General features: G+C 34.1%; 1 protein-coding gene across 5 annotated transcripts; it reads left to right on the top strand.

The window, feature by feature from the left end:
* Positions 1 to 1,089: 1,089 nt before the first annotated feature.
* On the top strand, positions 1,090 to 22,994 carry LOC138314662 (serine/threonine-protein phosphatase 6 regulatory ankyrin repeat subunit A-like). 5 transcript variants are annotated; one of them, XM_069255117.1, is made up of 28 exons: positions 1,092 to 1,260; positions 2,893 to 2,976; positions 3,382 to 3,531; positions 4,721 to 4,921; positions 5,384 to 5,536; positions 5,807 to 6,010; positions 6,398 to 6,484; positions 6,903 to 6,969; positions 10,930 to 11,044; positions 11,758 to 11,910; positions 12,330 to 12,398; positions 13,196 to 13,336; positions 13,638 to 13,767; positions 14,207 to 14,272; positions 14,625 to 14,700; positions 14,971 to 15,096; positions 15,341 to 15,428; positions 15,718 to 15,835; positions 16,305 to 16,445; positions 16,597 to 16,663; positions 16,926 to 17,013; positions 17,803 to 17,886; positions 18,135 to 18,280; positions 18,736 to 18,815; positions 18,938 to 19,020; positions 19,496 to 19,587; positions 20,677 to 20,814; positions 21,891 to 22,994. In XM_069255117.1, the coding sequence occupies exons 1-28, from the start codon at positions 1,219 to 1,221 to the stop codon at positions 22,007 to 22,009; spliced, it is 3,108 nt and encodes a 1,035-aa protein (XP_069111218.1). In that variant the 5' UTR covers positions 1,092 to 1,218; the 3' UTR covers positions 22,010 to 22,994. The 5 variants fall into 5 exon arrangements, with proteins under 5 accessions (XP_069111220.1, XP_069111218.1, XP_069111216.1 ...); XM_069255115.1 differs by having other exon boundaries at positions 6,897 to 6,969; XM_069255118.1 differs by lacking the exon at positions 6,903 to 6,969 and adding an exon at positions 8,227 to 8,305 and having other exon boundaries at positions 1,093 to 1,260; positions 13,656 to 13,767.
* The last annotated feature ends 9 nt before the right edge of the window (positions 22,995 to 23,003 follow it).

The raw sequence follows: 23,003 nt of genomic DNA, 5'->3' as shown, positions 1-23,003 counted from the left end.
AGAACTACATGACCACTGTGGAGGTGATAAAATGGATTTTTAGGCAAGACAATTCACCTAATAAGACACTACTGTCAGACCGATTTGAGCAGTTCTAGACAAAAGTAGCATTACTCTACGAGCAAGGGACAGGGTTCGGCATACAAGATGTTCGACCACAATGTGTAATGGCGGACAGCGAGCGAGTTTGAACATTACACACGCATTTCACCACCATGGGCTTTTTCTGGCATATCACAGAAAAACCGACTGGTCTATTTTCCATTAGAACTGGATTTTTTTTGATATGTGTACAAATTTTAATGTTCTCTTAGACTGAATTGTCCCTTTAAAATTGTTATGCATGTACATTATGTACGTTAACTGTTCCAGTTGTTAAGATATCATTTGAAAAAGAAAATGTAATTCCTAATGGGAATGCAATTACATGTATGCCTAGGTATACATTGTAGCAGAAAGATCATGTACAGTACAGTAGATATAGGCCTACATGTTTCTTATTGTAGCTATAGGTCCTAACTATGGTTAGGAGTATTTTATACCATTTTAAGTCGACCCATCAAGTGCACGTGCTCTTCACGTGCTTGTTTTAACTTCATTCTGAATTTATCGTTCGCAAATTAAGATTTGTTTTAAGATAAGGGCGTGGGGCTTTATTAGAATTTCCGTGAAGTCGGTAGGCCTGCCTATTTCTAAGGCTCTCTGTATTTCAGTGTTTACTCCACATACATGTAGACTAACATTGGTAGTTCCATTGGGTTACTGGTGTACAAAAACACCTTAATGCTTCTTCAGTGGTTGTAAATCCTCTTAAGTTATCCCGTAAGATTCCGTAATATTCAATATTTGGCTCCTTTTTGCTTGGTGTGAAACGCCAGAGGGTGTCTGACACCTGCGGAATTTGTCTCTGTATATTTAATTTGTCTCGCTCAGAATTGCTTACTGTGTATTCGAAATACTATCCACCTTTCTGTCGGTATGTAAATTGGTTACAATGGAGGATTTTACGGTTCGATGCACTTGACCTATATTTTATGAGAAGTTGTCGACCTTGTTTTGCAGCGGAAGGAGAAAAATAATCACATGCCGCAGTTGACCTATCGTAACTGCGGAATGCTACAAATATGGCGGCTAAGGGGTGAACCTGTTTCCTGTTGAGCTTAAAAAGTTTGACTGGCACACCGTCTGCCAATTTAATGCAGAAAATATAGAGTGCAAATGAAGTTGGGAACTTTAGTACTACAACAGCTCGAAGATGAGGTGAGTATTAGGTCTACATGACCGCCATATCGGCAGTGTTTTCAATGTTGAAAGGTGTCTGTACAGGTATCATTCAGTTTACTGACTGACCCGCTGGAGTTTGAAAAAGTTCGGTGTTCTTTACTGAATTATTTTTACTACCTCGTAGTTTTACGATGGAATGGCTCGCATAGCTAATTCAATTTATGAATGTGCAATGTTCTGTGCGCTTCATTTACATAAATAGGCTACATATTTGTTTACACCAGGAAATGATATTGGACAATCCCTCTCCTAACACACCACCCTACTACAACCTGTTAGTACTGAAACACGGTGCTTTTTACCTGCTGCGAATAAATACTGGGAACTAGGGCTTGCAACAACGTTATTCTAGGTCTACATGAAAAGTTGAAGAAAAAAAACAATCACACTACTGACATATATAGGCCTATAGCATGCCAATTTTGTCATGTACCATACAGCTAAATGATGATGTTTTAGATATATTCAAAACTTTCTGATTGACAAGTTGAAATGATTCCTTTTAGATAATGAAACCTGAAAACATTCTCTTAAAAATGGGTGTGAAAAGTTTGTTGCCATCGTAGGTAAAATTTATATTTGGTTTAATAATAAAGTATTAATATAAATAAATGTCAATACTGAATGGTTTTTCTCTGCAATACTTCCATCAAGTATGTATATGAGAAGGATAAGTCACACTGGGTTTTGGGGAAGTACAGCACAGGAGCTTTTGTGTTTGTTCACTGACCGTGACAATGGGCGACGACTGATTTTCCTTTGATGCCAGCTCGGCCTTTGATGTAGCTTGCCGGTGCGAGGGTTACCGTCTTACTTTCTGAAGCGGGCCGTCATTTCATGAGCTGTCGTATTTTTTTAACGAAAATTTAAGACATATATTCTAAATCTTCCGTTCTTAAAGCGAGTAGTAAACGTTGGGAAATTTAATAAACGTTACATTGGTGTTTCGTTTGACTGGATAAGACAAGTATTTATTGAGAAAAACGGTTTTTATTCACGATTCAAACGCGTCTCGCGTGGTGTTTAGTAGTGTAAAGAGACAGTGACGAATCCTTTTCACTTATAAATCCTTGCTTCCATCCACCTCCAAAAATCCTAAAATGGCCGTGGATATAAATAGCAATAGATGATTAAACTGTAAAAACAAAACAAAAAATCTTATCTATGATGGTAAGATGCTCCACCGCTGACAAATGGTATTTTTTCACTATCAAAAACAGGAGCAGACGATTAAGCATTTTTCTTCAGTTACAAAAATTACTTACTTTGCACCATAACCATCATTGAAAAGTTTGAGCTTCTAATTTTACTTAAAGTTAAAAATATAAAAAAAAAATTAATTGCATCCCGAAAATTCCGTTGCATACCTATATGAAATTAAGTACTGATTGTGCATGCATCAAAGCCAAAATAAATTATTTTATATTATTTTTTGTGTTAATAGACATAAATATACATGATAAAACACCAATTATTGTTCAAATCATGGATATCATTTATGCTCTGTCGGCGGTGGAGCATCTTTAAATGCACACTCATCATCCAGTTTTATAGCGAAAGAAATGTTAATAGATAATGATTTCAATATATTATCTATTTCTCCTTTAGTCTCCTATGGTGCAGGCCTGTTTCCATGGAGACCCTGACGAGGTTCGAGCACTTCTTTATAAGAAGGAAGATGTCAATTACCAGGTGGGTTTATACACAAATATACAACTTATAAAACTAACTGACAGGTGGTATAATGAAATCCTTGATTTAATAAATAAAGGCAAAAGTGACACATGTACAAGTTAGTTGTTACACAAAATGAAAAATTGTTAATTGTTATGGCTCACAACAGCCTCACATACATTTATATATGCCTATTATCATATATTACTTTTGCATTGATCTCCTCATTAGAAATAAAAATTATCTTACTTGTAGTAAATATTATGTCTCTAAAATTTGAGAGATGACAATTGCAACTGGCATACAAATTGAAAAAAGTATCTTCATAATATAGTTATATATATTAAGGATAGATATATGAAGAGGATAATGAAGGTTAATATTAAAGTACTGTTCGCTAACAATGACCTGTTTGTTGCCCAGGATACAGAGAAGCGGAGTCCTCTACATGCTGCAGCCTACTGTGGGGAGGCAGAGATTGCAGACCTACTGATACTTAGTGGGGCACGGGTCAACACCAAGGATAATAAATGGCTCACTCCACTGCACAGGGCTTGCTCCTCTAAAAGTGATGTAAGATATAATAGCTAGGATTACTTTATGTATGTTTAATGATAGCTATGGTGTTAGACCTTTCAACCTGTAACATTAGTCACTGTAATATAAGTAAAACATGGTTATGATAAACCTCAGGGGACCAACAAAATTACTTCAAGTTCATTATAAGCATAGTGTTTTCATATTACTAACATCTTATAGGAACTTTGAATTATAACCATGGATTTGTTGTAAACAAGTTTTACTTTAGAGTGACTCCTTAATAATAATAATATGTGATTACTGTTATAGAATATAGTCTTTTAATAGTATTTTCAGTGATTTCATAACACCCGATACATACATTCATGTATGGTCTAACATGAATGTCTGTATTGTCATGTCTCTTATGTTGATATGTTAACTGGTGTCTAATTATTCCAAAAAAAATAGTTACAGTTTTATCTAAAACAAGTTTCCTGTGTTGCCAGTCTGTATGTTAATTTTTTTTCGCTGCTAGTCATTTGGACTCGTAAACCCCAAAAATTTACTAGTCCAACTATACAGCCGTTTTGCTTCAGCCCTTCAACTTCAGTCATGATCGCTTTACAATTGTTAACCAAAATTACAATCTGGATGCTTTCGTGAACACAAATAGTCTCACAAAATGATGTATCCGGACTGAAATAGTCACACAAAGAATGCTCTCAAAATGTGTTCAAAAATGCAATTAATTACCGCTCTTGTAAATGTAGTATTTAACTATTTTAATAGAATAGGGAGCCACCAGTCCAATAGGACTAGTTCATTACAATTGGCACTATTGTCCAGCTGTAAAATTACTAGTTGTGGGCATTGGACTAGTGCTTAAAGTCGCAGAATGCAACTGATGCTGATTTTTTATTTTAATACTGACACTCAACATTTTGTCTTTATTATGAAATGTTTTTCTACATATGAGCATCAATTAAGAATTAAAAATATATGTAATTCAATAACTCTTTATCACTGTTTAGTTATGCTAAGTTTGTTGCATTAGATATTCCTGAAATTTTCCCATGCTAACTTATACAGGTTCTTAATCTGCCACATAGCTATTAAAATCAATAAAAACTTTTCTTTTGTTATTTCATTTTAAGTTAATAGATCTTTTTTCCTGTATACTTACTGATACATGTATGTAGCATATAAGTGTCAGCTATTGAATTGTTTGTAACATTTGTAGGAGACTGTAGAAACACTCTTGCGCCACTCAGCAGACGTAAATGCCCGAGATAAGAACTGGCAGACTCCTCTTCACATTGCTGCTGCCAACAATGCTGTAAGATGTGCTGAGTTCCTGGCCCCACTATTAACCAATGTCAATGTGTCAGACCGGGCTGGAAGGACAAGTCTCCACCATGCTTGTTTCAACGGACATAAAGAGGTACAATGTGCAAAATCTTTAAATTCTATAGTCTCTGTGTAAATTAAATGATGACTTTTTATTTTAATTATGAGCTTAATTCAGTAATGTAATGATATCATACAGGAAATAAAGTATTGGTTGTATGAATAATCACTGTGCTATGCTTTTAGCTTAGCTTTTAATCTTAATTTCATTGTCACAGTGAATTAATCCTGTGATACCACATAACGGTAACAGATAACATCAATAATCATTCTTGAGTTGTAGTATTAAAATTGTTGCAAGAAAAAAAAATGTGAAAATTCCAATTTGACCTACAAAATAAACTGATTTAATCCCCAATATTTGTCCCAAATGATATATTCCTGTCTTGTAATTCCGATCATTTCCATGCATTTTCCTATTGAATATGAAGCTATTGTTATCCTAAATATCAGTGTTGTGAGATGAGAGTCATAGTAGTAATTTTATATTCACCAGATGACCAAACTACTCCTGGAGAAAGGAGCGACCATCAATGCCTTTGATAAGAAGGATCGTCGTGCTGTCCACTGGGCAGCCTACATGGGCCACACAGAGGTGGTCAGTTTACTAGTGGAAAAAGGTGCAGAACTCAACTGTAGAGACAAACAGGTATGCCACAACCATCTCGAGGGCTGGTCAGTAAGTTCTGTGGAAATTAAGTGACATGTTCATGTCAACTTAGGAGTAAATGCCGAAGATTTTCAATAAAAACTTATCATGATCAGATTGAAATACTGCAGTGAATTAAAATTTTGTTCTTCTGTATGACTCATCTGACTCTTCAATTCTCGTTATTATTCCAATAATCTTGTTTTTTAATAATAGCGACTTGTGCTTTTGTCTCCATATGCATACATGTTTTCTATTATCTATTTTCAGATGTACACACCGCTACATGCCTCGTCAGCCAGTGGTCAAGTCAGTGTGGTCAAGCTACTATTGGAGCTGGGTGTTGAAGTGGATGCAGTCAATGTCCATGGTAACACAGCTTTACACATTGCCTGTCTCAATGGTCAAGATGTGGTGGTCAGTGAGTTGTTGAGCTATGGAGCGTCCATCAATGCTGTCAACAACCGAGGAATGGTATGTCGTCATGTCAACAATCTTAATGTTAGGTGGGGTAATGTCGGACTGAAATATTCCCTCACATACTAACATAGGGGAAGGTGTAACATTGCATTGTCGTAGGAAAAAGTGCAAACGAAGATGAAGTAATGTTTGTTTACTATTTCACTTGTACATATAGGCAATATTATGTAAAGCTTTTTCCAGATAGCTATTGATATTTATGTCCCTGCAATAAAATGGAAAGCATATTATCCAAATCCACCCTATTCTGTCCCATCCTGTTTTGATAAACAGACTTATAAGTGGGCACATTATGTCTTACAGAATTCCTAATAAACTTGATCTATTAAAGACCCCACTTCACTATACGTTCTTAATTTATGTAAACTTTATCTATTACAGACCCCACTTCACTATGCTGCATCCTCCACACACGGTGGTATCTGTCTGGAGATTCTGGTCACTGAGGGAGCCAGTACAAAGCTACAGGTATGTGTCAAGGTGTAAACTCATTTTATAGAAATATATGTATTGAATATCTCAAGGAGGCAAAGTATCAGACACAAAATTGCATCAAGTTGCAGATTTTTATGACGACTACTGAAACAGTAGATCTTTACTTTTAATACTAGTCATACAAATTTGATATTGCTTTTAATAAGCTAATAAGAAGAAATTTACTTGCATTATGGCATATGTTGAAATTTGTTCATGGCCCAGCAAATCTTAGATACTGAGTTTGACTTTTTAATATGCTAACAATGTTTGATGCTTGTTTTATGTTTTTCTGTTTTAGAATATGAGAAAAATATATATATATACATAATTAAATATTATATGTTCATTATATGTTGTGATCTTGAAGGTTTTAGACATGAATTTATATTTGATATTTCATAAGATACAGGTTCCCACTGCTGAATCAACACAACCTGGAGAAGGGGCCCTCAAGAGGGAATCCAAATACCCCATCAGTATGTGTGCCCTGCACGGATTGGTCCTCCTCCCCTAATGTCCCTCTTTCTTTTAAGACAATCATAAATACTATCAGATTGCTGCAGTTTGTATGACTTATATACCAAAACCAATCTACCATTGGCACCATATCAGAAGCTGAAAGCTCCACTCTCTTAGACACAAAAGAATATCAATTGTTACCATAGATACTGAACTTGTATTGGAAACCTAAAATATTTACTTGCTAGATATGCCAGATACATTGAATACATATTTTCATATGCCAGATACATTGAATACATATTTTCAAAATATTGATAATTTTCTGATATGAGCCTGTCCATGGGAGAAAGATTTTGGTATACTTTCACTGATCGTTCTGCTTGACCTGCAATACAGATATTTAATCCTGAATGTGTATTATCTAATAATCATGTATCGATTACTAAAAAAGAAACATTCAAACTTTGACTGGACCATAACATGGGAATGTTGAAGTGATAAGAGTTCTGATGCTGTCAACTTCAATGTTAGTAACAAGATTGTGTGATTATTCAGCAATGGTGAACACAGTGGAAACGATATGATACTGTAGATCAAGTTGAAGACCAACTTTACATGCTATTTAACAAAGATATAGTCATTTAAGGATGGAAATGTTTCGATGGCTGTGGAAGGCTTTAAAACCCATCCTTCTACTTTAGGGACATGTTTATTTAGCTGGATATAAAGGGTAGTGTGAGTGGGCCATCACTAACTGGATGTGACATTCTGCCAAGATGAAATTTAAGAGCGAAAGGTTCTGCACTGTCGAGCATCAACCAAGAAAAAAGAAGTACACAAACCAAAGATTCAGAATAATCATGGAATTGACTAGTCTGTGTTAACTCCTTAACATATTTAGGATTTTAGAATTCCTTGACAGTATGATGACAAAACATTTTACCATTACATGCATTTTCAAATAGCTATAAAAACCATGCACAATATATATATGTATTTAACAGCATATTCGTTTTACATCAGTCTATACAAATATGGACGCGTACAAGGTGCCTAGAACGAGTGTTTTATTTCAGCACACTAATCTCAGTGTCCAGAAACATGAGGATGGATAGACTTAACATCTAACAAACATTGAATGGTTTGTCCCTGTTACTTACTCAGCACCTGTTGCCATGGCGATGAGTGTTGCTGCCATCTAGTGTTACCAACGTGTGTTTGTTTTGACATCACCTGTTACCATGACAACTAGCTCTCCATCTTTCTTTCAGTGTGTTGAAGGCCGTACTCCTCTCCATATGACAGCTTTGCATGGTAGATTCACTCGAGCACAGACACTAATTGAGCATGGTGAGCCTCCCAGTTCCTTCAAGGAAATTAGACTTCTCTGTCCCCTCAGACTAAAAAGAAAATAGTACATGTTGTTGACTTTAAGGAATCTTTTAAGATTAGAAATGAGGGACGTCTGGAAATCTATGACCCAATAGACTGAAAGAAAATTAGCAGTAGGTTAAGTTTTCTCAGTTCCCTTAGGGTAAAAAAAATAAAAGATGTCTGATATTCTCAGTCCCCTCTAATAAGATATAGGAAGGTAATTATTATTCCAAGCCCAGATATTATCATAATATCAAAACTGGAAACTCTTACCTTTTGTAACTGAAAATGACTGATGGCTCCAAACCTATAGGATAAATGAATAGGAGACTTTGGGTGTTCCTAGTCTGCTAAAGGAAATACTTGGATAATCTCAAATTATTATTTTAAAATAGATAAGGGACTTAAAAAAAATAATGGATACATTATTTGTTATGAGTACTATTGATGAGTTTACTAGACATGCTGGACTGGAATTACAAGTGTAGGAACTATCAAGGAAATGTTACTGTTTATCATTTCATATTAAAATTCCATATAAAAATCATAGAGTAGATAACATTGGTCTCCATGGTGTTTTTAACAACTTCTAATTGTTGTATGGTGTGACTCCTATAACAATACCTGCACCTCATCATCATCCATCTGTGTGTTTAGAGGACTAATTCCCATTATTATACTACAGATAATATTTCTAATTCTTACTTCATCACAGTGAACTTTTATAAGATCTTTTTCTAGAAAGTATGAATGGGTTGGATTGATATGCAAAGTTCGTGCTTTTATTTTGTGATATGTTTTTTTTCTGTGTATAAGCTTCTCATATAATTTTTTTACATAATTACTGTCATTATAATCGGCATTCGACTGGCTTGCAAAATTTATTTGCTTCATGCTTTTATTTGTTGGATTTTGTTAGTAAAAGTAATATTCATTTTTGTTGACCTTTATTCAAATTTTATTTTTGATATTTTCTATCTTATTTATTTTATTTGTTTTTTACTTCAAATTAACATTTATTATGGTACACATATATGTGGATGTAACTAAATAGTGCTCAGTATTGTTAAACTACTAGGAGTAATTATTGACAAGTCTATGACTGTCCCCAATCTTCCGGGACTGCACACAAAATACAACAAACTTTCAACAGTTCTTAGAAATATCATTGTTGAACTTAAGTTTGAGAACCATATTTGTTACTTGGAGAACTTTATCAGTTTGATATCCGATAATATGATGATGATATTGTAGAGTCGAACTATTGCAAAGGTAAGATTTTTTTCATTGGGCAAAGTGAAAATAACCCTGGTTCAATCTCTGAAGTAAAAAGTAATACCTCTTTTTGGATCAAGTTATATTTTTTTGGATTCAAAAAAATTGTAGCAAATAGTACCCGAAATGGGAAACAAATCCTGCATGATTTGAAAGCATGAGATAAACCTCTTCATTTTGTTTGCTCTCTGTGCTTTTTCAGTTCTGATCAACTGAAGTATCCTAGTGATAAAAATAGAAAATGGCTTACTGAAACAACTGGGTTTTTTCTTTTCATTTTATTTCTTCGTCAAATTATTTTCCCCGTTACCTAAATGATTTATAGTGTTCAAGAAACATATCAATAGAAATATTATGTTCGCATGTTTCAGCCCATTTAACTCCTTAAGCTTGTATCTAGTAAACGACTGTCATGTATAATTTGGTTGACGAATGATAAAAACTGGAGCATGTGAGAGAAATCTTTATGGCGTAATTATTACTGCATTTTGTATTTCCTGCATGGTTTAGAAATAAACAAGAAAATTGTATTCAAATCTTTTTAACCAACTTGTGAAAATGCAAATCATGAAACTTCAGAAAAAGGACTATTTTTATTGAAAAAAGTTTTAAATTGTGATCATATAGAGTTTGAGAATGATAAAATATTTTTGTCAGTTTATATGACATTTTGTAAATCAATTTTGAATTCAAAACATTATAATTGGGAGATATGCTTGCCATGATCTGAGATCGATCACATATCTTAAAGATATGATAGGAAATGAAAATAAAGAATTTTGATTTTAATTTTGTTTACTGGAACTATGGTATGTTTAATCAGACTGATTTCTTGGTACAACTTTTTTGCGCCTTTGTTTTCAATATTTCCCCTATATCTTTGCTTGACAGCTTTTGTCATGACACAAATTCTGTACAGACAATTCTAGTGGCAGCGTCATTTTTTCACGCATAAATTAAAGCTCATTGATATAATTCTATTAGCATTAATTGCATCTCATACCCAATCAACCCCATCTCATTTTGTCCTTTATTTGTTACTGATAGAAAAACATTCCTTGAAAATGGTTTGAATTTGCAGTTCTGAAGATGATTTAATTCATTAAAAATGTTTTGGGAAAAATTGAACATAGTAGAAGCAAAAACGATGATAGAAGCTTTGATCTAGATTTCATAGACTTTTGAGTTCGTATGTATATCAAGAAACGTGAAATGAAAATTACCAGCAGAAATTAGAAGAGATGATATTGTTCTCAATCCCATTATATACACACTATCAATGAGAGACAGGCTCCATGGTTAGATGTGCTTGTTTGTTGTTTCAGGAGCTGAGATTGATGTTTGTGATAAGATGGGTAATACACCTCTACACATTGCTGCCAGATATGGACACGAGCTTCATATAAACACCTTACTGGAGAACGGGGCAGACCCTCTCAGGTACATTATTTTTGTGTGTGTGGGAGGGGGGAGTTGTACGTGTTTTACTGGAGAATGAGGCAGATCCTCTTGTGTACAATATCTCTTAGAGGGAGGTTGTTTCTGCATTTATTTCTTGAGATAATTATACTGTATATATATGTGTGTGAATTATTTGGATATTTGCTAATTAGATGAGTGGAAGCTGTGTTTTTAACAGAATGAACCAAAACTTTGCCACATTACCTACTATTAACAGACTAAGTATACTCCCTAAAGGAATGTAATATCTCAACAGTCAATGAAATGGCTGTTGAATAGTTAAAGTGTAGTTGGTTATATTTGTGGGGGTGTGATATTGTGATTTTGTGGGCATTGCTCAATGCTGTGATAGCAAGAATTTTATCCATGAAATATTTAGAAACACTTAAATTATGAGTTTATACACTGATAGCCAGATCACACAAAAAATAAAAACTCTAAAAATAAAATTTCTTGTCTTGGTTAAAAAAAAAAGGCTGTTTAGTACTTTCTTTTAAGACAAAGGAAGGATATGTTGAAAGAATTTGCAATTTAGTCAGAGTTTATTGTGTTGTATATGTCATTTTGAGTTTGAAAGAGATATCAGTTACATAATATGAGCACAAGACATGTTTTGATGCGTAAGGGCTGAGGTCCAGCTTGTTCAGTCTGCTGAGTGTACTAGTATACTGACGAAGGGTATCTGTTGACAGGCGAGGCACCAGTGGGATGCTTCCTGTACACGTAGCAGCTGCCAATGGCTATGTTGACTGTCTCAAGAAATTGCTGTCCGCCATGGAGAACCTGGATATTGATGTTACCGATGATTTCAGTCGGAGTTGTCTTCACGGAGCTGCATGTAGTGGGTAAGTAGGCTACTAGAAGGTATGATTTAGGGACAACAACATGTAGCCAAATCTAAATATTTAAGATGGAGAGGTCAAATTAATATTTGTTACTGTATATATAGTGGAAGTTTTAGGACTACATTTGACAGAGCAGGTACATGTACTGATATTGTCTTCATGAACTCTCACTTCCATCCATTGAAAATCCTTCAGAGGCCTGGATTATTGGTCATCTTATTTAACAGAATTTAAGATGATAAAGAATATCAAGCCAAAGGGACCAAATTACTGAGTTTTAGACAATATAGGAAATTTCCAGCATTGAAAGGCACATGAAAAGATGTTTGGCGTGAGAAAAAAAATTATGATGGAAATTTTCTTGATTGAGAGTCTACAAATCTAACATTTTCAATATGTCACTTGGGTTTTTACTTCAGACGAGTGGAATGTGTTGATCTTTTACTGAAGATGGGCGGCAAACTAGGAATGCTGGACTCCGAGGGCAGGTGAGATGAAATAAATGTATAGGGTGTTGGGTTGATACATTTATATACTATTGATTCCTAAGACAGACAGTTGTTTAATACAGATAGACTAAATAGAAATTTTCGTTTTGAGGAATAATTAGGTAGTTCAAAACAGAAGGTCGTTTAATTTATAAGGCTGCTAAGTTGACTGTATGGCAGAGTATTGATTCCTAAATTTGAGGTTAAAAAAGGAGATGCTTTTCCTGACCATGTTGTTTCCCTTCCATCTTGAGTACTTTGATTTCCTCTCACTATAATCTCTATTACACATACCAGTATATATATAATATGTAGTACATTTTATAATTCTATCGTGACCAAAATGTCATATCAAATAACACATACCAATTTTAATCATTTTTTTGTTTCCAGAATTCTGTAATCAATTTACTCTATATTATGTGACACCAGGTAACAGACATCTAATGAAACTCTGTAACATATGTAGACTACTCTGTAGTAAGTGACAAATAACTCTGTAATATTGTAGGACAATAACCTCTGTAAATATGTAGACACAAAACCTCTGTAACATATGTGCACAATTAACTCTGTAAATATTGTAGACGACAATTAAACCAATCTGTAACATTATTGTAGGACAACAATTAAACCTCTGTAACATTACTTAAACTCTGTAGTAGACAACAATTAAACCTCTGTAACATTATTGTAGGACAACAAATTAAACCTCTGTAACATTATTGTAGGACGACAATTGAAGCTCTGTAATATGATTGTAGGACAACAATTAAACCTCTGTAATATGATTGTAGGACGGCGCTTCACTATGCCGCGGCTCACTGCCACTACCACTGTGTCCATGCCCTACTGGACGCCCGTAGTAATGTCAACATCACAGATCGTCGAGGCTGTACACCTCTCCATTACGCTGCCGCGTCCGACTCAGATGCTAAGTATGTTAACTGCTGAGGACCTTATACTAAGTCTATAACAATGCCATGATCACACCCATCATTATACATCAGACATATATAGTAGGAATTGCCATGCAGGAAAAATCCACTTTCCCTTGTTTGTAGATTTTGATTAGATTTTGTTATGATTTAAAAGAGTTTGTTACATATTTAAATTAACTGTGTTTTCATAAAATTTCTACAGTGGGAACCACATCATATCCTATTCAGTGTAATTTGGGTTTGGTAGATATCAGTGTGATTTATCGTTGCTATATTAATAACTGTTTTGATTGGGCAGCTTGTCTGTCTCTTGCAGAGTTGTAGAGTTGTTACTGAAGCATGACGCCCGCCCAGGTATCCGTGACAACAGTGGCTTCAACACTGTACATTATGCAGCTCTTAAAGGTCACAAGTTAGCTTTGGAAATGGTAAGATAACCTCACTGCAAGTTCAAACATGATCTTAATTTCTACTCTTCTAAGCCTTTCTCTACTTAACATGTAGAAACATGGTCCCCCTTTGGCCTAAGTGGATGGGGGTCTGTTGGGTGTCCTTTACTGTGGGCCGTAATGAATTAAGGTAGAACTATCTGCTATTTGAAGAGAGGATAGCATGAATACTTCACAGACTGTTTTTAATTGAAATAAGGTTTTAATATGATTTTACACAGACAAAGATATGTTATGTAGATCAGCTATTTAAAAGTCATGTTGTAAAAAGAAAAGTTTAGGAATAAATCACTTTCAAAACTAGAATATATCTGGGAAGGGAGCTAGCAAATGACGAAGTCCAGATGACGGAGAAAACATAAATTTGACTTGTCAGAGAATTTCAAAACAATTTTAATTTTGTTTTTCTTTTCGTTAGTTATTAGATGCTGCAGCCACAGACTTGTTAAGGAGTGGAGCAATGTACTCTCCTGCCCACTTAGCAGTAAGTAAAATAATGTACAGTAATAACCCAACTTACAAGTGGAGCAAAGCTATATTAGATAGTAATTGTATCTCAGAAATTAAAGATTATTTCTTAATCTGAAAATAATTGCTATATAAATAAGAAAAAAGTGGACAATCATTTGAGATAATCCTCATTATACAAACTCTTAGAATATACTTTATATATTTTTAATCTAAAAGTAAAATACATGTATTTTATATCGATAAACTTTGGCCTGTGTCAAGGTTTTGTAACACAAAAAGAAAGATTTATTGTTTAATTTGAGTGACATCTTTTAACCTATAAAAGGTATCTATGATGTTGTGACTTAACTTATTTTTTGTTTCAGTCTTATAATGGTCACAACGAAGCCCTTCACATTCTTCTTGGTTGTATTATGAACCTTGACATCCGGGATCACAATGGTAAGAGTTATGAATTGAAACAAACAAGCATTATACTTCAGATTTTCTTACTGATAATGAGTACTAATGTTGAAGAGAGAACTACCTGGCATTACTTCTTGATTATTGCTGAACACACAAAAAGAAACCTGAAAGATAATGTTTCAATGTGGAGAAATGCCTGTTACCTCTTCAGAAATCCCACTTGTAAGTTAATATTAATTAATTAAAAGTAAAATAATATAAACATACATATAGATTTTAAGTACTGATTTTTTCTGGATTTTACAGGCCGTACAATGCTGGACTTGGCATGTTACCAGGGTCACCACGAGTGTGTAGAAACATTGTTACTACAGGGGGCTACTATTCTAGTTCAGGATAATGTTAACCGACGTACACCCCTCCACGCCGCAGGTTTGTGTTTAATCCTGTACTCAACTTTACACAGCATGATTGCATAAAACACCAGCATTCTTTCCACAGGGCAAATTTGTATTAAAACTGAACTGTTGTACACCATTTAGTCTCTTATGCTATGAAGGAGGTTGGAGAAAAATAAATAAATGTGATTTTGAAACTGTGCAAAGATAATGACAAATGAAATGAATTAAGAAGTTTGACAAACTTTGTTAACCATCATCACTTTTTATTTTTGCAGCATGTAATGGTCATACAGAATGCCTGCGACTACTTATGGAGACTGCGGACGACAACAATATTGTAGATTGTATAGACTCAAATGAAAGGTATGATTATTTTCTACCGTTAGATTGTATTGACTCCAATGAAAGATATGATTATACTAAACTGTTATTATAAATTGTGATTTGTCATGAAAATTTTTTGAAACTTTGAAAGATTTGATAAAATTCAAGCTATTTTTGAACATAAAAGATAAATTCTGGAATATTTCCAGTTTCATATTTGTCAACTCCTTGTCATAAGATCATTAAACAGTCTTAAATCAAAAACTGTTTTAAGCAAAAACGATGAGTCTAAAAGTCTAAAACTTTGCACTTTCGTTTTTCTTTCCAGAACTCCACTAATGATGGCTGTAGCCAATGGTCATGTGGACACTGTATTATACCTCATAGCTAATGGTGCCTTTGTTAACAGTAAAGATAATCAAGGTCGGACAGCTCTTCACAGAGGAGTAAGTATTCTGTACATTTATCAAGGTCAAACAGTTGGTAGAAGTCAGTTTTCTGTTCTGCAGTTTCTAATGTAATAACTCTTACTGAATCAGTATGAGTTGTCCAGATATCTGATGATTTAGCTGAATCACAAGATTAATGCCCATTTGAGATGGTTACCTAGTACCTAGTACTTGTTATAAGTCAGTGGCTTTTCTCTAGTAAATCTCTGTCGTAACAAAACCTGATCAAATCTTGAAAGGATCATCTCTATGGAAATTTTTAAACCTATCAAGGAAAAATCTTGATTATGTAAATATGCATATTACAAATGTTGAGGTATCATTTATGAGTCTACTATTGTGACAAGAATGTGTTCATTTTGACCATGAATAGTTTTTAAAAAAAAATATTGTTGTGTGTTGCTTGATAATGTGTAATTTGGATGTAAATCAAACCACACATTATTAACCAGAAATTGTTTGACAGGCGGCTAATGGCCATGGAGAGTGTGTGGATGCCCTACTCCACAACGGAGCTGATATCTCCATACAGGACCAGTGTGGTAGAACCGCGCTACACCTCGCCGCCGCATGTGGCCAAGTGGGTCAACTCGGCTCGCTCATGTTGGTCAGTAGTATTGAAATCAAGATCAATTTCAAACATAGTTTTGTCACCAAATTTTGAAATTCCATATTAATCTGTATGAAGTAATAACTATGTTGAGGAAAGATGTAACTGTTGTATAAACTACATAGTAATTACTGTCTGTATTTTATAGATGGGACCAGTAGACCAATTAGAAGATGCCAAAGCTTTCACCCCACTCCACTTAGCATGTTATAATGGTGAGTAAATTGTGTTCTAGTTCTACTGATGTGTATATGGGATGAAGTCTCTATAATGAGCATCAGCAGATGTAATTGACAGACAGGGTTAATGGAAATGAAGAATATATATCTGTATCCTGTTCTACTGTTTAGCTTTGTTAGTTTTAGTCTCCCAAAATAAAGGTATTTATTGCGTGCATTATACATACAGGGGAGGTTGTCCTTATTGATCTTATTTGTTGATGAAGTATTCAGCAGTATTTTCTATTTTATATTTTAGGTCATGACAGCTGTGTGGAAGTAATGTTAGAAGATGAAATTCATAAAAAATTTACAGGGAACCCCTTCTCTCCCCTACATTGTGCTGTGTAAGTATCCTATAGCTTTTCGTTGGACTCTGTTCAATCAATGGTTGTCTTGGTAGGTCAACGTAAGTTGGCCATTAGTGTATGCACAGTTTTAGTACATAGCATGACTCTCAAATAACTGATAAGTAAAGGACTGCAATTTTATGACAAACCCCAGAACTGAAAGTAAATGGCTATTAAATTTTACCATTTCCATTTCAAAACGAGTTTGCAAAGATTAATATTAAAATTTTGTGTATTTATCAATTGAATGATAAACCCTATCAATGTAAATGAAGTACATATCAATTTGCCGATACAAACGTACACAAATGTACTTGGATTACAAAATTCACAAAACTAAATTGCACATGAATGCACCGTAGCTTTGTAAAGAGACCACAGAACCAAATGATTTTCCATAAACGACAATGTTAACATTTGCCACTGTGTAGGTTAAATGAAGTTTTCAAGTCTGATCTCGAGCTCATTCCTATCTTGATTATCTATACTGTCAGAAACAGTCTTAAAAGAATTCCAAAATTTCTTTACATATTAAACGTCTACATATATTGTCCTACCTACAGTAAGAGACTCATTCAACATTTGAAACTGATGCAACATTAATACCCAATCAGCAGGCTCCGAAACATTCAACTCTCTATGAAATATTGTGCCCAAAAGGGGATTTCCAGAAATCTATTTTTGGTTTGATTCTATGGTACCTATAATGTAGAATAAGATATTACACACTGGTCAATGTGTTCAATATTTTCATGTATTCTAATCATTGATTTTCTCTGTTTCCAGGATAAATGGAAATGATACTTGTACTGAATTATTAATAGATACCTTAGGAAACTCTATAGTAAATTTAGAAGATTCAAAGGGCAGGTAAGTCTTAATCCTGTATCATTGATCCAATATCAAGGTTAAAGTAAAATTCTAAATGTAAAAATCAGAATTTTAAATAGAACAAATAATATTTATTATATGGTGTGAGCAAATATTTTTTGGATTAGTTCGGATTATTTCTCTTCAGGTTATTCTTTCATTAATTAGTTCTTACATTAAGTGCTAACTGTAGTGTTAACAATGAAATCACCCTCTGTTGTTTGTGCATTATTATGGTTCTATTACAGGACCCCACAACATGCAGCAGCATTTAGTGACCAGTGCGAGTCTATGCAACTCCTCCTCACCCACGGCGCCAACGTTAACCACTGTGATAGTACGGGCAGATGTCCGGTCATGCTTGCCGCTTATAACGGCCATATAGGAGCAGTAGGTAAGGTCAAGGTCATATTGTATGTAAGTCAAGGTAATACTGGTGTCATACGGAAGATTAATTAAGGTCAAGCTGGTGTCTGGATAGTGATGTGTGATACATGTATGTTTAAGGCAGTACTGTTTTGTTTAAAAGGTGATCAAGGTTTTATATCAATTATTAATTCATCACTTTATACAATGTAAATAATTTACAGAGTTAGCTCCTTTGAGGGTAGGTGTCCATCGTAATGTCATTAATTTGTGGGCACATTTCACATCGTTTTCTCTGAAAAGTATGATGTTACGCTCTCAAACACATGACATCACAATCAATACCTACCCTCAAGGGCAGATAACTCTGTAATATGTAAATACAGAATAAGTCACTTCTGTATTTATGATAATAAGTATTTGATTTTCAAACTTTAAATAAGCATATTTTGTAATCATTCATTTCTTCATGCTCTGTTTCAGATTTATTATTAGAAAATGGAGCAGATCTGAATTATTGTGACAAAGACAAAAACACAGCTTTACATTTCGCTTGTATGAATGTAAGTATTTTACAAATGCCAACTTCAGCTAACCTCTCAGATTTCTCATTAGAAATGTCTTTGTTTCATTTGGAGTGAAATACAATTGCAGTTTGAATAATTTCTTTATGGTTTTTTTTCAGGGTCATGAAAGTGTATCTTTATTACTCCTGGATAAAATTACAGATTTTGCAACAATTAATATGGCCAATAATGAATTAAAAACGTAAGTATTAACAACCCTCTCATTCATTTGACTACTTATTGATTGATATAGAAGCTTATTAAATAAGTTGAGGGGTAGAGAAAAAACCAAAGAAGTTTCATTTTCAATTTCTGATGTCATGTCAATGTCCATATCAGTAATCGTGTCATTTGGCTCTAGTGACATACACAAAAAAAGGAGAGAAATTGGCAATTTATTTAGCTTTATTTAATGAATAAACCAGTTGTATAACAAAATATTTTAATTTGAGGTTGAAAACTTATCAAAGCTTGCAAAATTGATACTTCTCAGACTCACTTGGTCAACTCAGATAAGAAACACACATTTAACTTCAGATAGTGTAGATATTGATTATTGAGTCACTATTAAAGAAACAAGTGTGTGCATATAATTACAGAAATATTAACATATTAAATTTAATTAAATGAGGGTTTTGCCATCCATTGTTGTGGTGACTTGTTATTTTCTGTTTTAGTCCTTTACATATAGCTGCTAAGTATGGCCTTGTGCCAGTTGTCCACAGTCTCATTGAGAAAGGGGCCAGTGTTTTCTCTCTTGATGAAAATGGTGAGTTACGGATCTAAATCTATCTTCATGGTCATTAGAGAAATTTCTTGTCAGTCATTATATGTTAGAATTGCATGGATCAAACGACCATTCTGGACTTTTCTTCAGTCAAATTATTTTATTTTAAGTTGATTCATTAGACAAGAACATATTAATATTGCATCCAATATGCATAAAAACGATACACAAGTATATTTCTTTTTCTTTGAATTCATTGAATGTTGAGTTCAATCTGATTTCAGTTTGTTGGTCAGAATTACTGATAAGCATATTACAATTATTTTTCTCTTACTTTGTATTATCGTATTTCATGTTTCTGTTATGCTTATGTTGGTAAATTGAACCTTGTATGTAATTGATTTCTGCTATGTTTTTATTGAACAGCATGTCAGAGCTAACTCTCTTCCCTTATTCTGAATCATATTATGTTGACATTTAGTAGACTGGAAAAAAAAGATATTTCGCATCTCATACTTTTAGAATGAGGATAGTTTCCTTCATTGGTTGCTGTAGATAAGATAATAACACACCCAAGCAGATGTAGTATGAAATCCTGCATGAAAATACTTCATGGTAGACCTCTGTCTGTATCAAGATTTCATTGTCTACGTTGAGTGTGAATCTCTCTTTGTGTGGTACTATGCATTCTCTGCTATAAGTTAAGTAAACAAGTGAATCTAAAATTTGGTGTTATCTCCTCTTCATTTGTTAACATCTGGTGACAAACCCGTCTGGCTATAAATAAAATGTAATTTATTTATAGTTCAAAGTTAATATTTTTCCATCATAAAATAGGGGGCGCCCCCGGATCATATCCATTTCATTCCTTTACCCCCTTTAATGTTGTTTTCAAATTTTGCCTCAATTTTCAGACAAAAAGATGACATTAACAGATATTTTTACTCTGTTAAATATCCAAATAAAAGCCAATCCCACTGTTTTAAGAAGTTTATTCGCTGTTCTTGGTGGAATATAACGGTTAGTTAATGTTCTCTGACATCTCTCTACTTGTGTTACTGTACTCTGACATGCTGTATGATGTGATGTCTGTATCACTATGTCTTTCCTGCATCTCTGTCTTCCTTACAGGCCACTCCCCAGCCCTGGCATGTGCCCCTAACAACAGGGTGGCTGACTGTCTAACTATCATCTTAGCACACATGATTCCTCAAACCCCTAACAGTACAATACAGCGTTCAAAACTCGACAATACGCCCTCAGGATTTGGTGAGTTCAACAAGAGAACATATCTAAACAGTAGAACGCTGTCAAAGTTCGTAGTATTGCCAAGTAAGGAAATCAACAAATAGAGATACCAAACACTGAAATATTTAGGCATTAGGAACTTTCAAATTAAATTAAATTTGTTTAATATATACACATGGTATCACTTGCCGTGAAGACTTTTCTTCTGATATCAAGAAAGCATTGTTTAACTGTGATCATTAGCTACACCATTCAAATCTGCCTATGACCACCCTTTCAGGTAAGTTTAACATATCTAATAATTAATATAATAAATTACTGTGATACAGTTATATTATGAGCACAAGAACAAAGCATATCATTGGTAATTTCATATCTCCAATAATAGCAATAAAAAATAAATAAAAAATTGCTATTGAAATTTTTTACCAAACACGATTAGTCGAGTTACAACTGTATGAACCTGTTGATAGACTTAAAATTATCCTGTTGCAGCACAATTTACAATAATTGTGTGATAATAGTGACGTTAAAGGAATCATATTATGTTCTTTAAACATATTAAAATGGGTTCATATTTATTTCTACCTAATTAGAACATATTAATTGGGAAAATCCAATATAATCATGCCTGAGACATAATTAGGCCTATTTTGGATTACTGGTAATAGCACCACATTGAATTAAAACTCCAGAGATCTGTAACTTTGAAATCAGTATATAATTATTAAAGAACCACAATTATTTCAGGGTGGAAAGATTTTTAAAATCATGTAATTATCTTTATTACTAGAGAATTGTTTTTCTTCTTGTTCAGTTATAATGACATTTCCTACAAAGCTCATGTCAACTTACATGTTCCAAACATAACAAAGACAATCTCTCACCATCATAGCCTGTACTTGATGTTTAAAATGTTTATCAGCATTTGAGTAAAATATACTTGGTAATAGAAAATACATTTTGTAAAATTTATGGTTCAGTCTTTGTCTGCTTCTTCTCTCTTATTAGATATTAAATTATTATAGTAATAGGATGTAGAACATATGTGTAATGACCTCTCCCCTATATCATTAACCTTTGACCTGTGTTTCCAGGAGCGACCCGCACCCTGGAGACCCCAGACAACCCTGGATCAGGAAGTCCAGGAGGCAGTGTCCAGGATGTCAAGGAAACATCAGGCTCGTATCAAAGTTCAGACTCTGAATTTTATTGAACAAATTCTCATCCTGCCAATATTGTGACTTTGCTGTATACACTGTGGTTAAGACCACCAACCCACTTCAGGTCACCACTGAAGTGGGTTAGTCCAGACCTATGTAGTCAGTATTACTGCTATCCTCAATATTACAATGGATATGTTGACCTGTACTTATTTGTCTGTGAGTGTGATACAAAAACTGGTTGATTCTGTCACTAAATACTGTAAGAAGGTGATTTCGGAAACATGACAATTGTTCATTGAGAGGTTGTAGGTTGTCTAGTGCCTTTCCTACCAGGGGTAAATTGGTCTTTCCTACTATACGTACAGGTAATGCTGGCCAGTACACAAAGAGGAAGGCAATTCATTACTAACCCAAATTGGTGGGAAAGTCGTGACTACCAATGGTTAACATGTGTAGGTTAAATAGTCACTTAAAACCATAAAGGTGGTAAAGTCGTGACTACCAAAATAGTTAGGCAAGTCATTAGTACAACCCATATAACCTAGAAGGCTAGCAAGCCATGGATATACCCATAGAGGAAGTACAACCCATGATAGAGGTCGGTCAATCGGCCAGTATTGACCACAGCCAATAGAGAGTTAAATGCAGTTTGGTGTAAGCCAGTATATGAATTAAGTTCTTCCAAGTTTGTCTGCAGGGAACAAAGGCTTTATATATGTGGACCACTGGATCTGGAGTTCCATATGGGGCAGATATTTCCAGATATATCATCTAAATCATTTGTAATGTAAAGAAGGTTTTTTTTACTAATCACAGTTTTTTATCATTGTTGAATTGATGATTTTCTCTGTTGAATTCGTTTGAGTGATTTCTGTTTTAAGTTGTTAACCACTGATGTATAAAAATGTATAAGAATGGTAGAGGTTACGTATTAATGTGTCACAATGCTATTTTATGATGATGGCACATATTAAAACAAATAGAACATATATTAAAATAATAGTTAACACGGTAAGATTGTAAGAAATTTATATTTATTTATAT

This window comes from Argopecten irradians, chromosome 2 (genome assembly GCF_041381155.1).
Source record: "Argopecten irradians isolate NY chromosome 2, Ai_NY, whole genome shotgun sequence".
NCBI classification, from domain to species: Eukaryota; Metazoa; Mollusca; class Bivalvia; order Pectinida; family Pectinidae; genus Argopecten; species Argopecten irradians.
The sequence above is the reverse complement of the archived record's forward strand: the minus strand, read 5'-3'. Positions and strand labels throughout refer to the sequence as shown.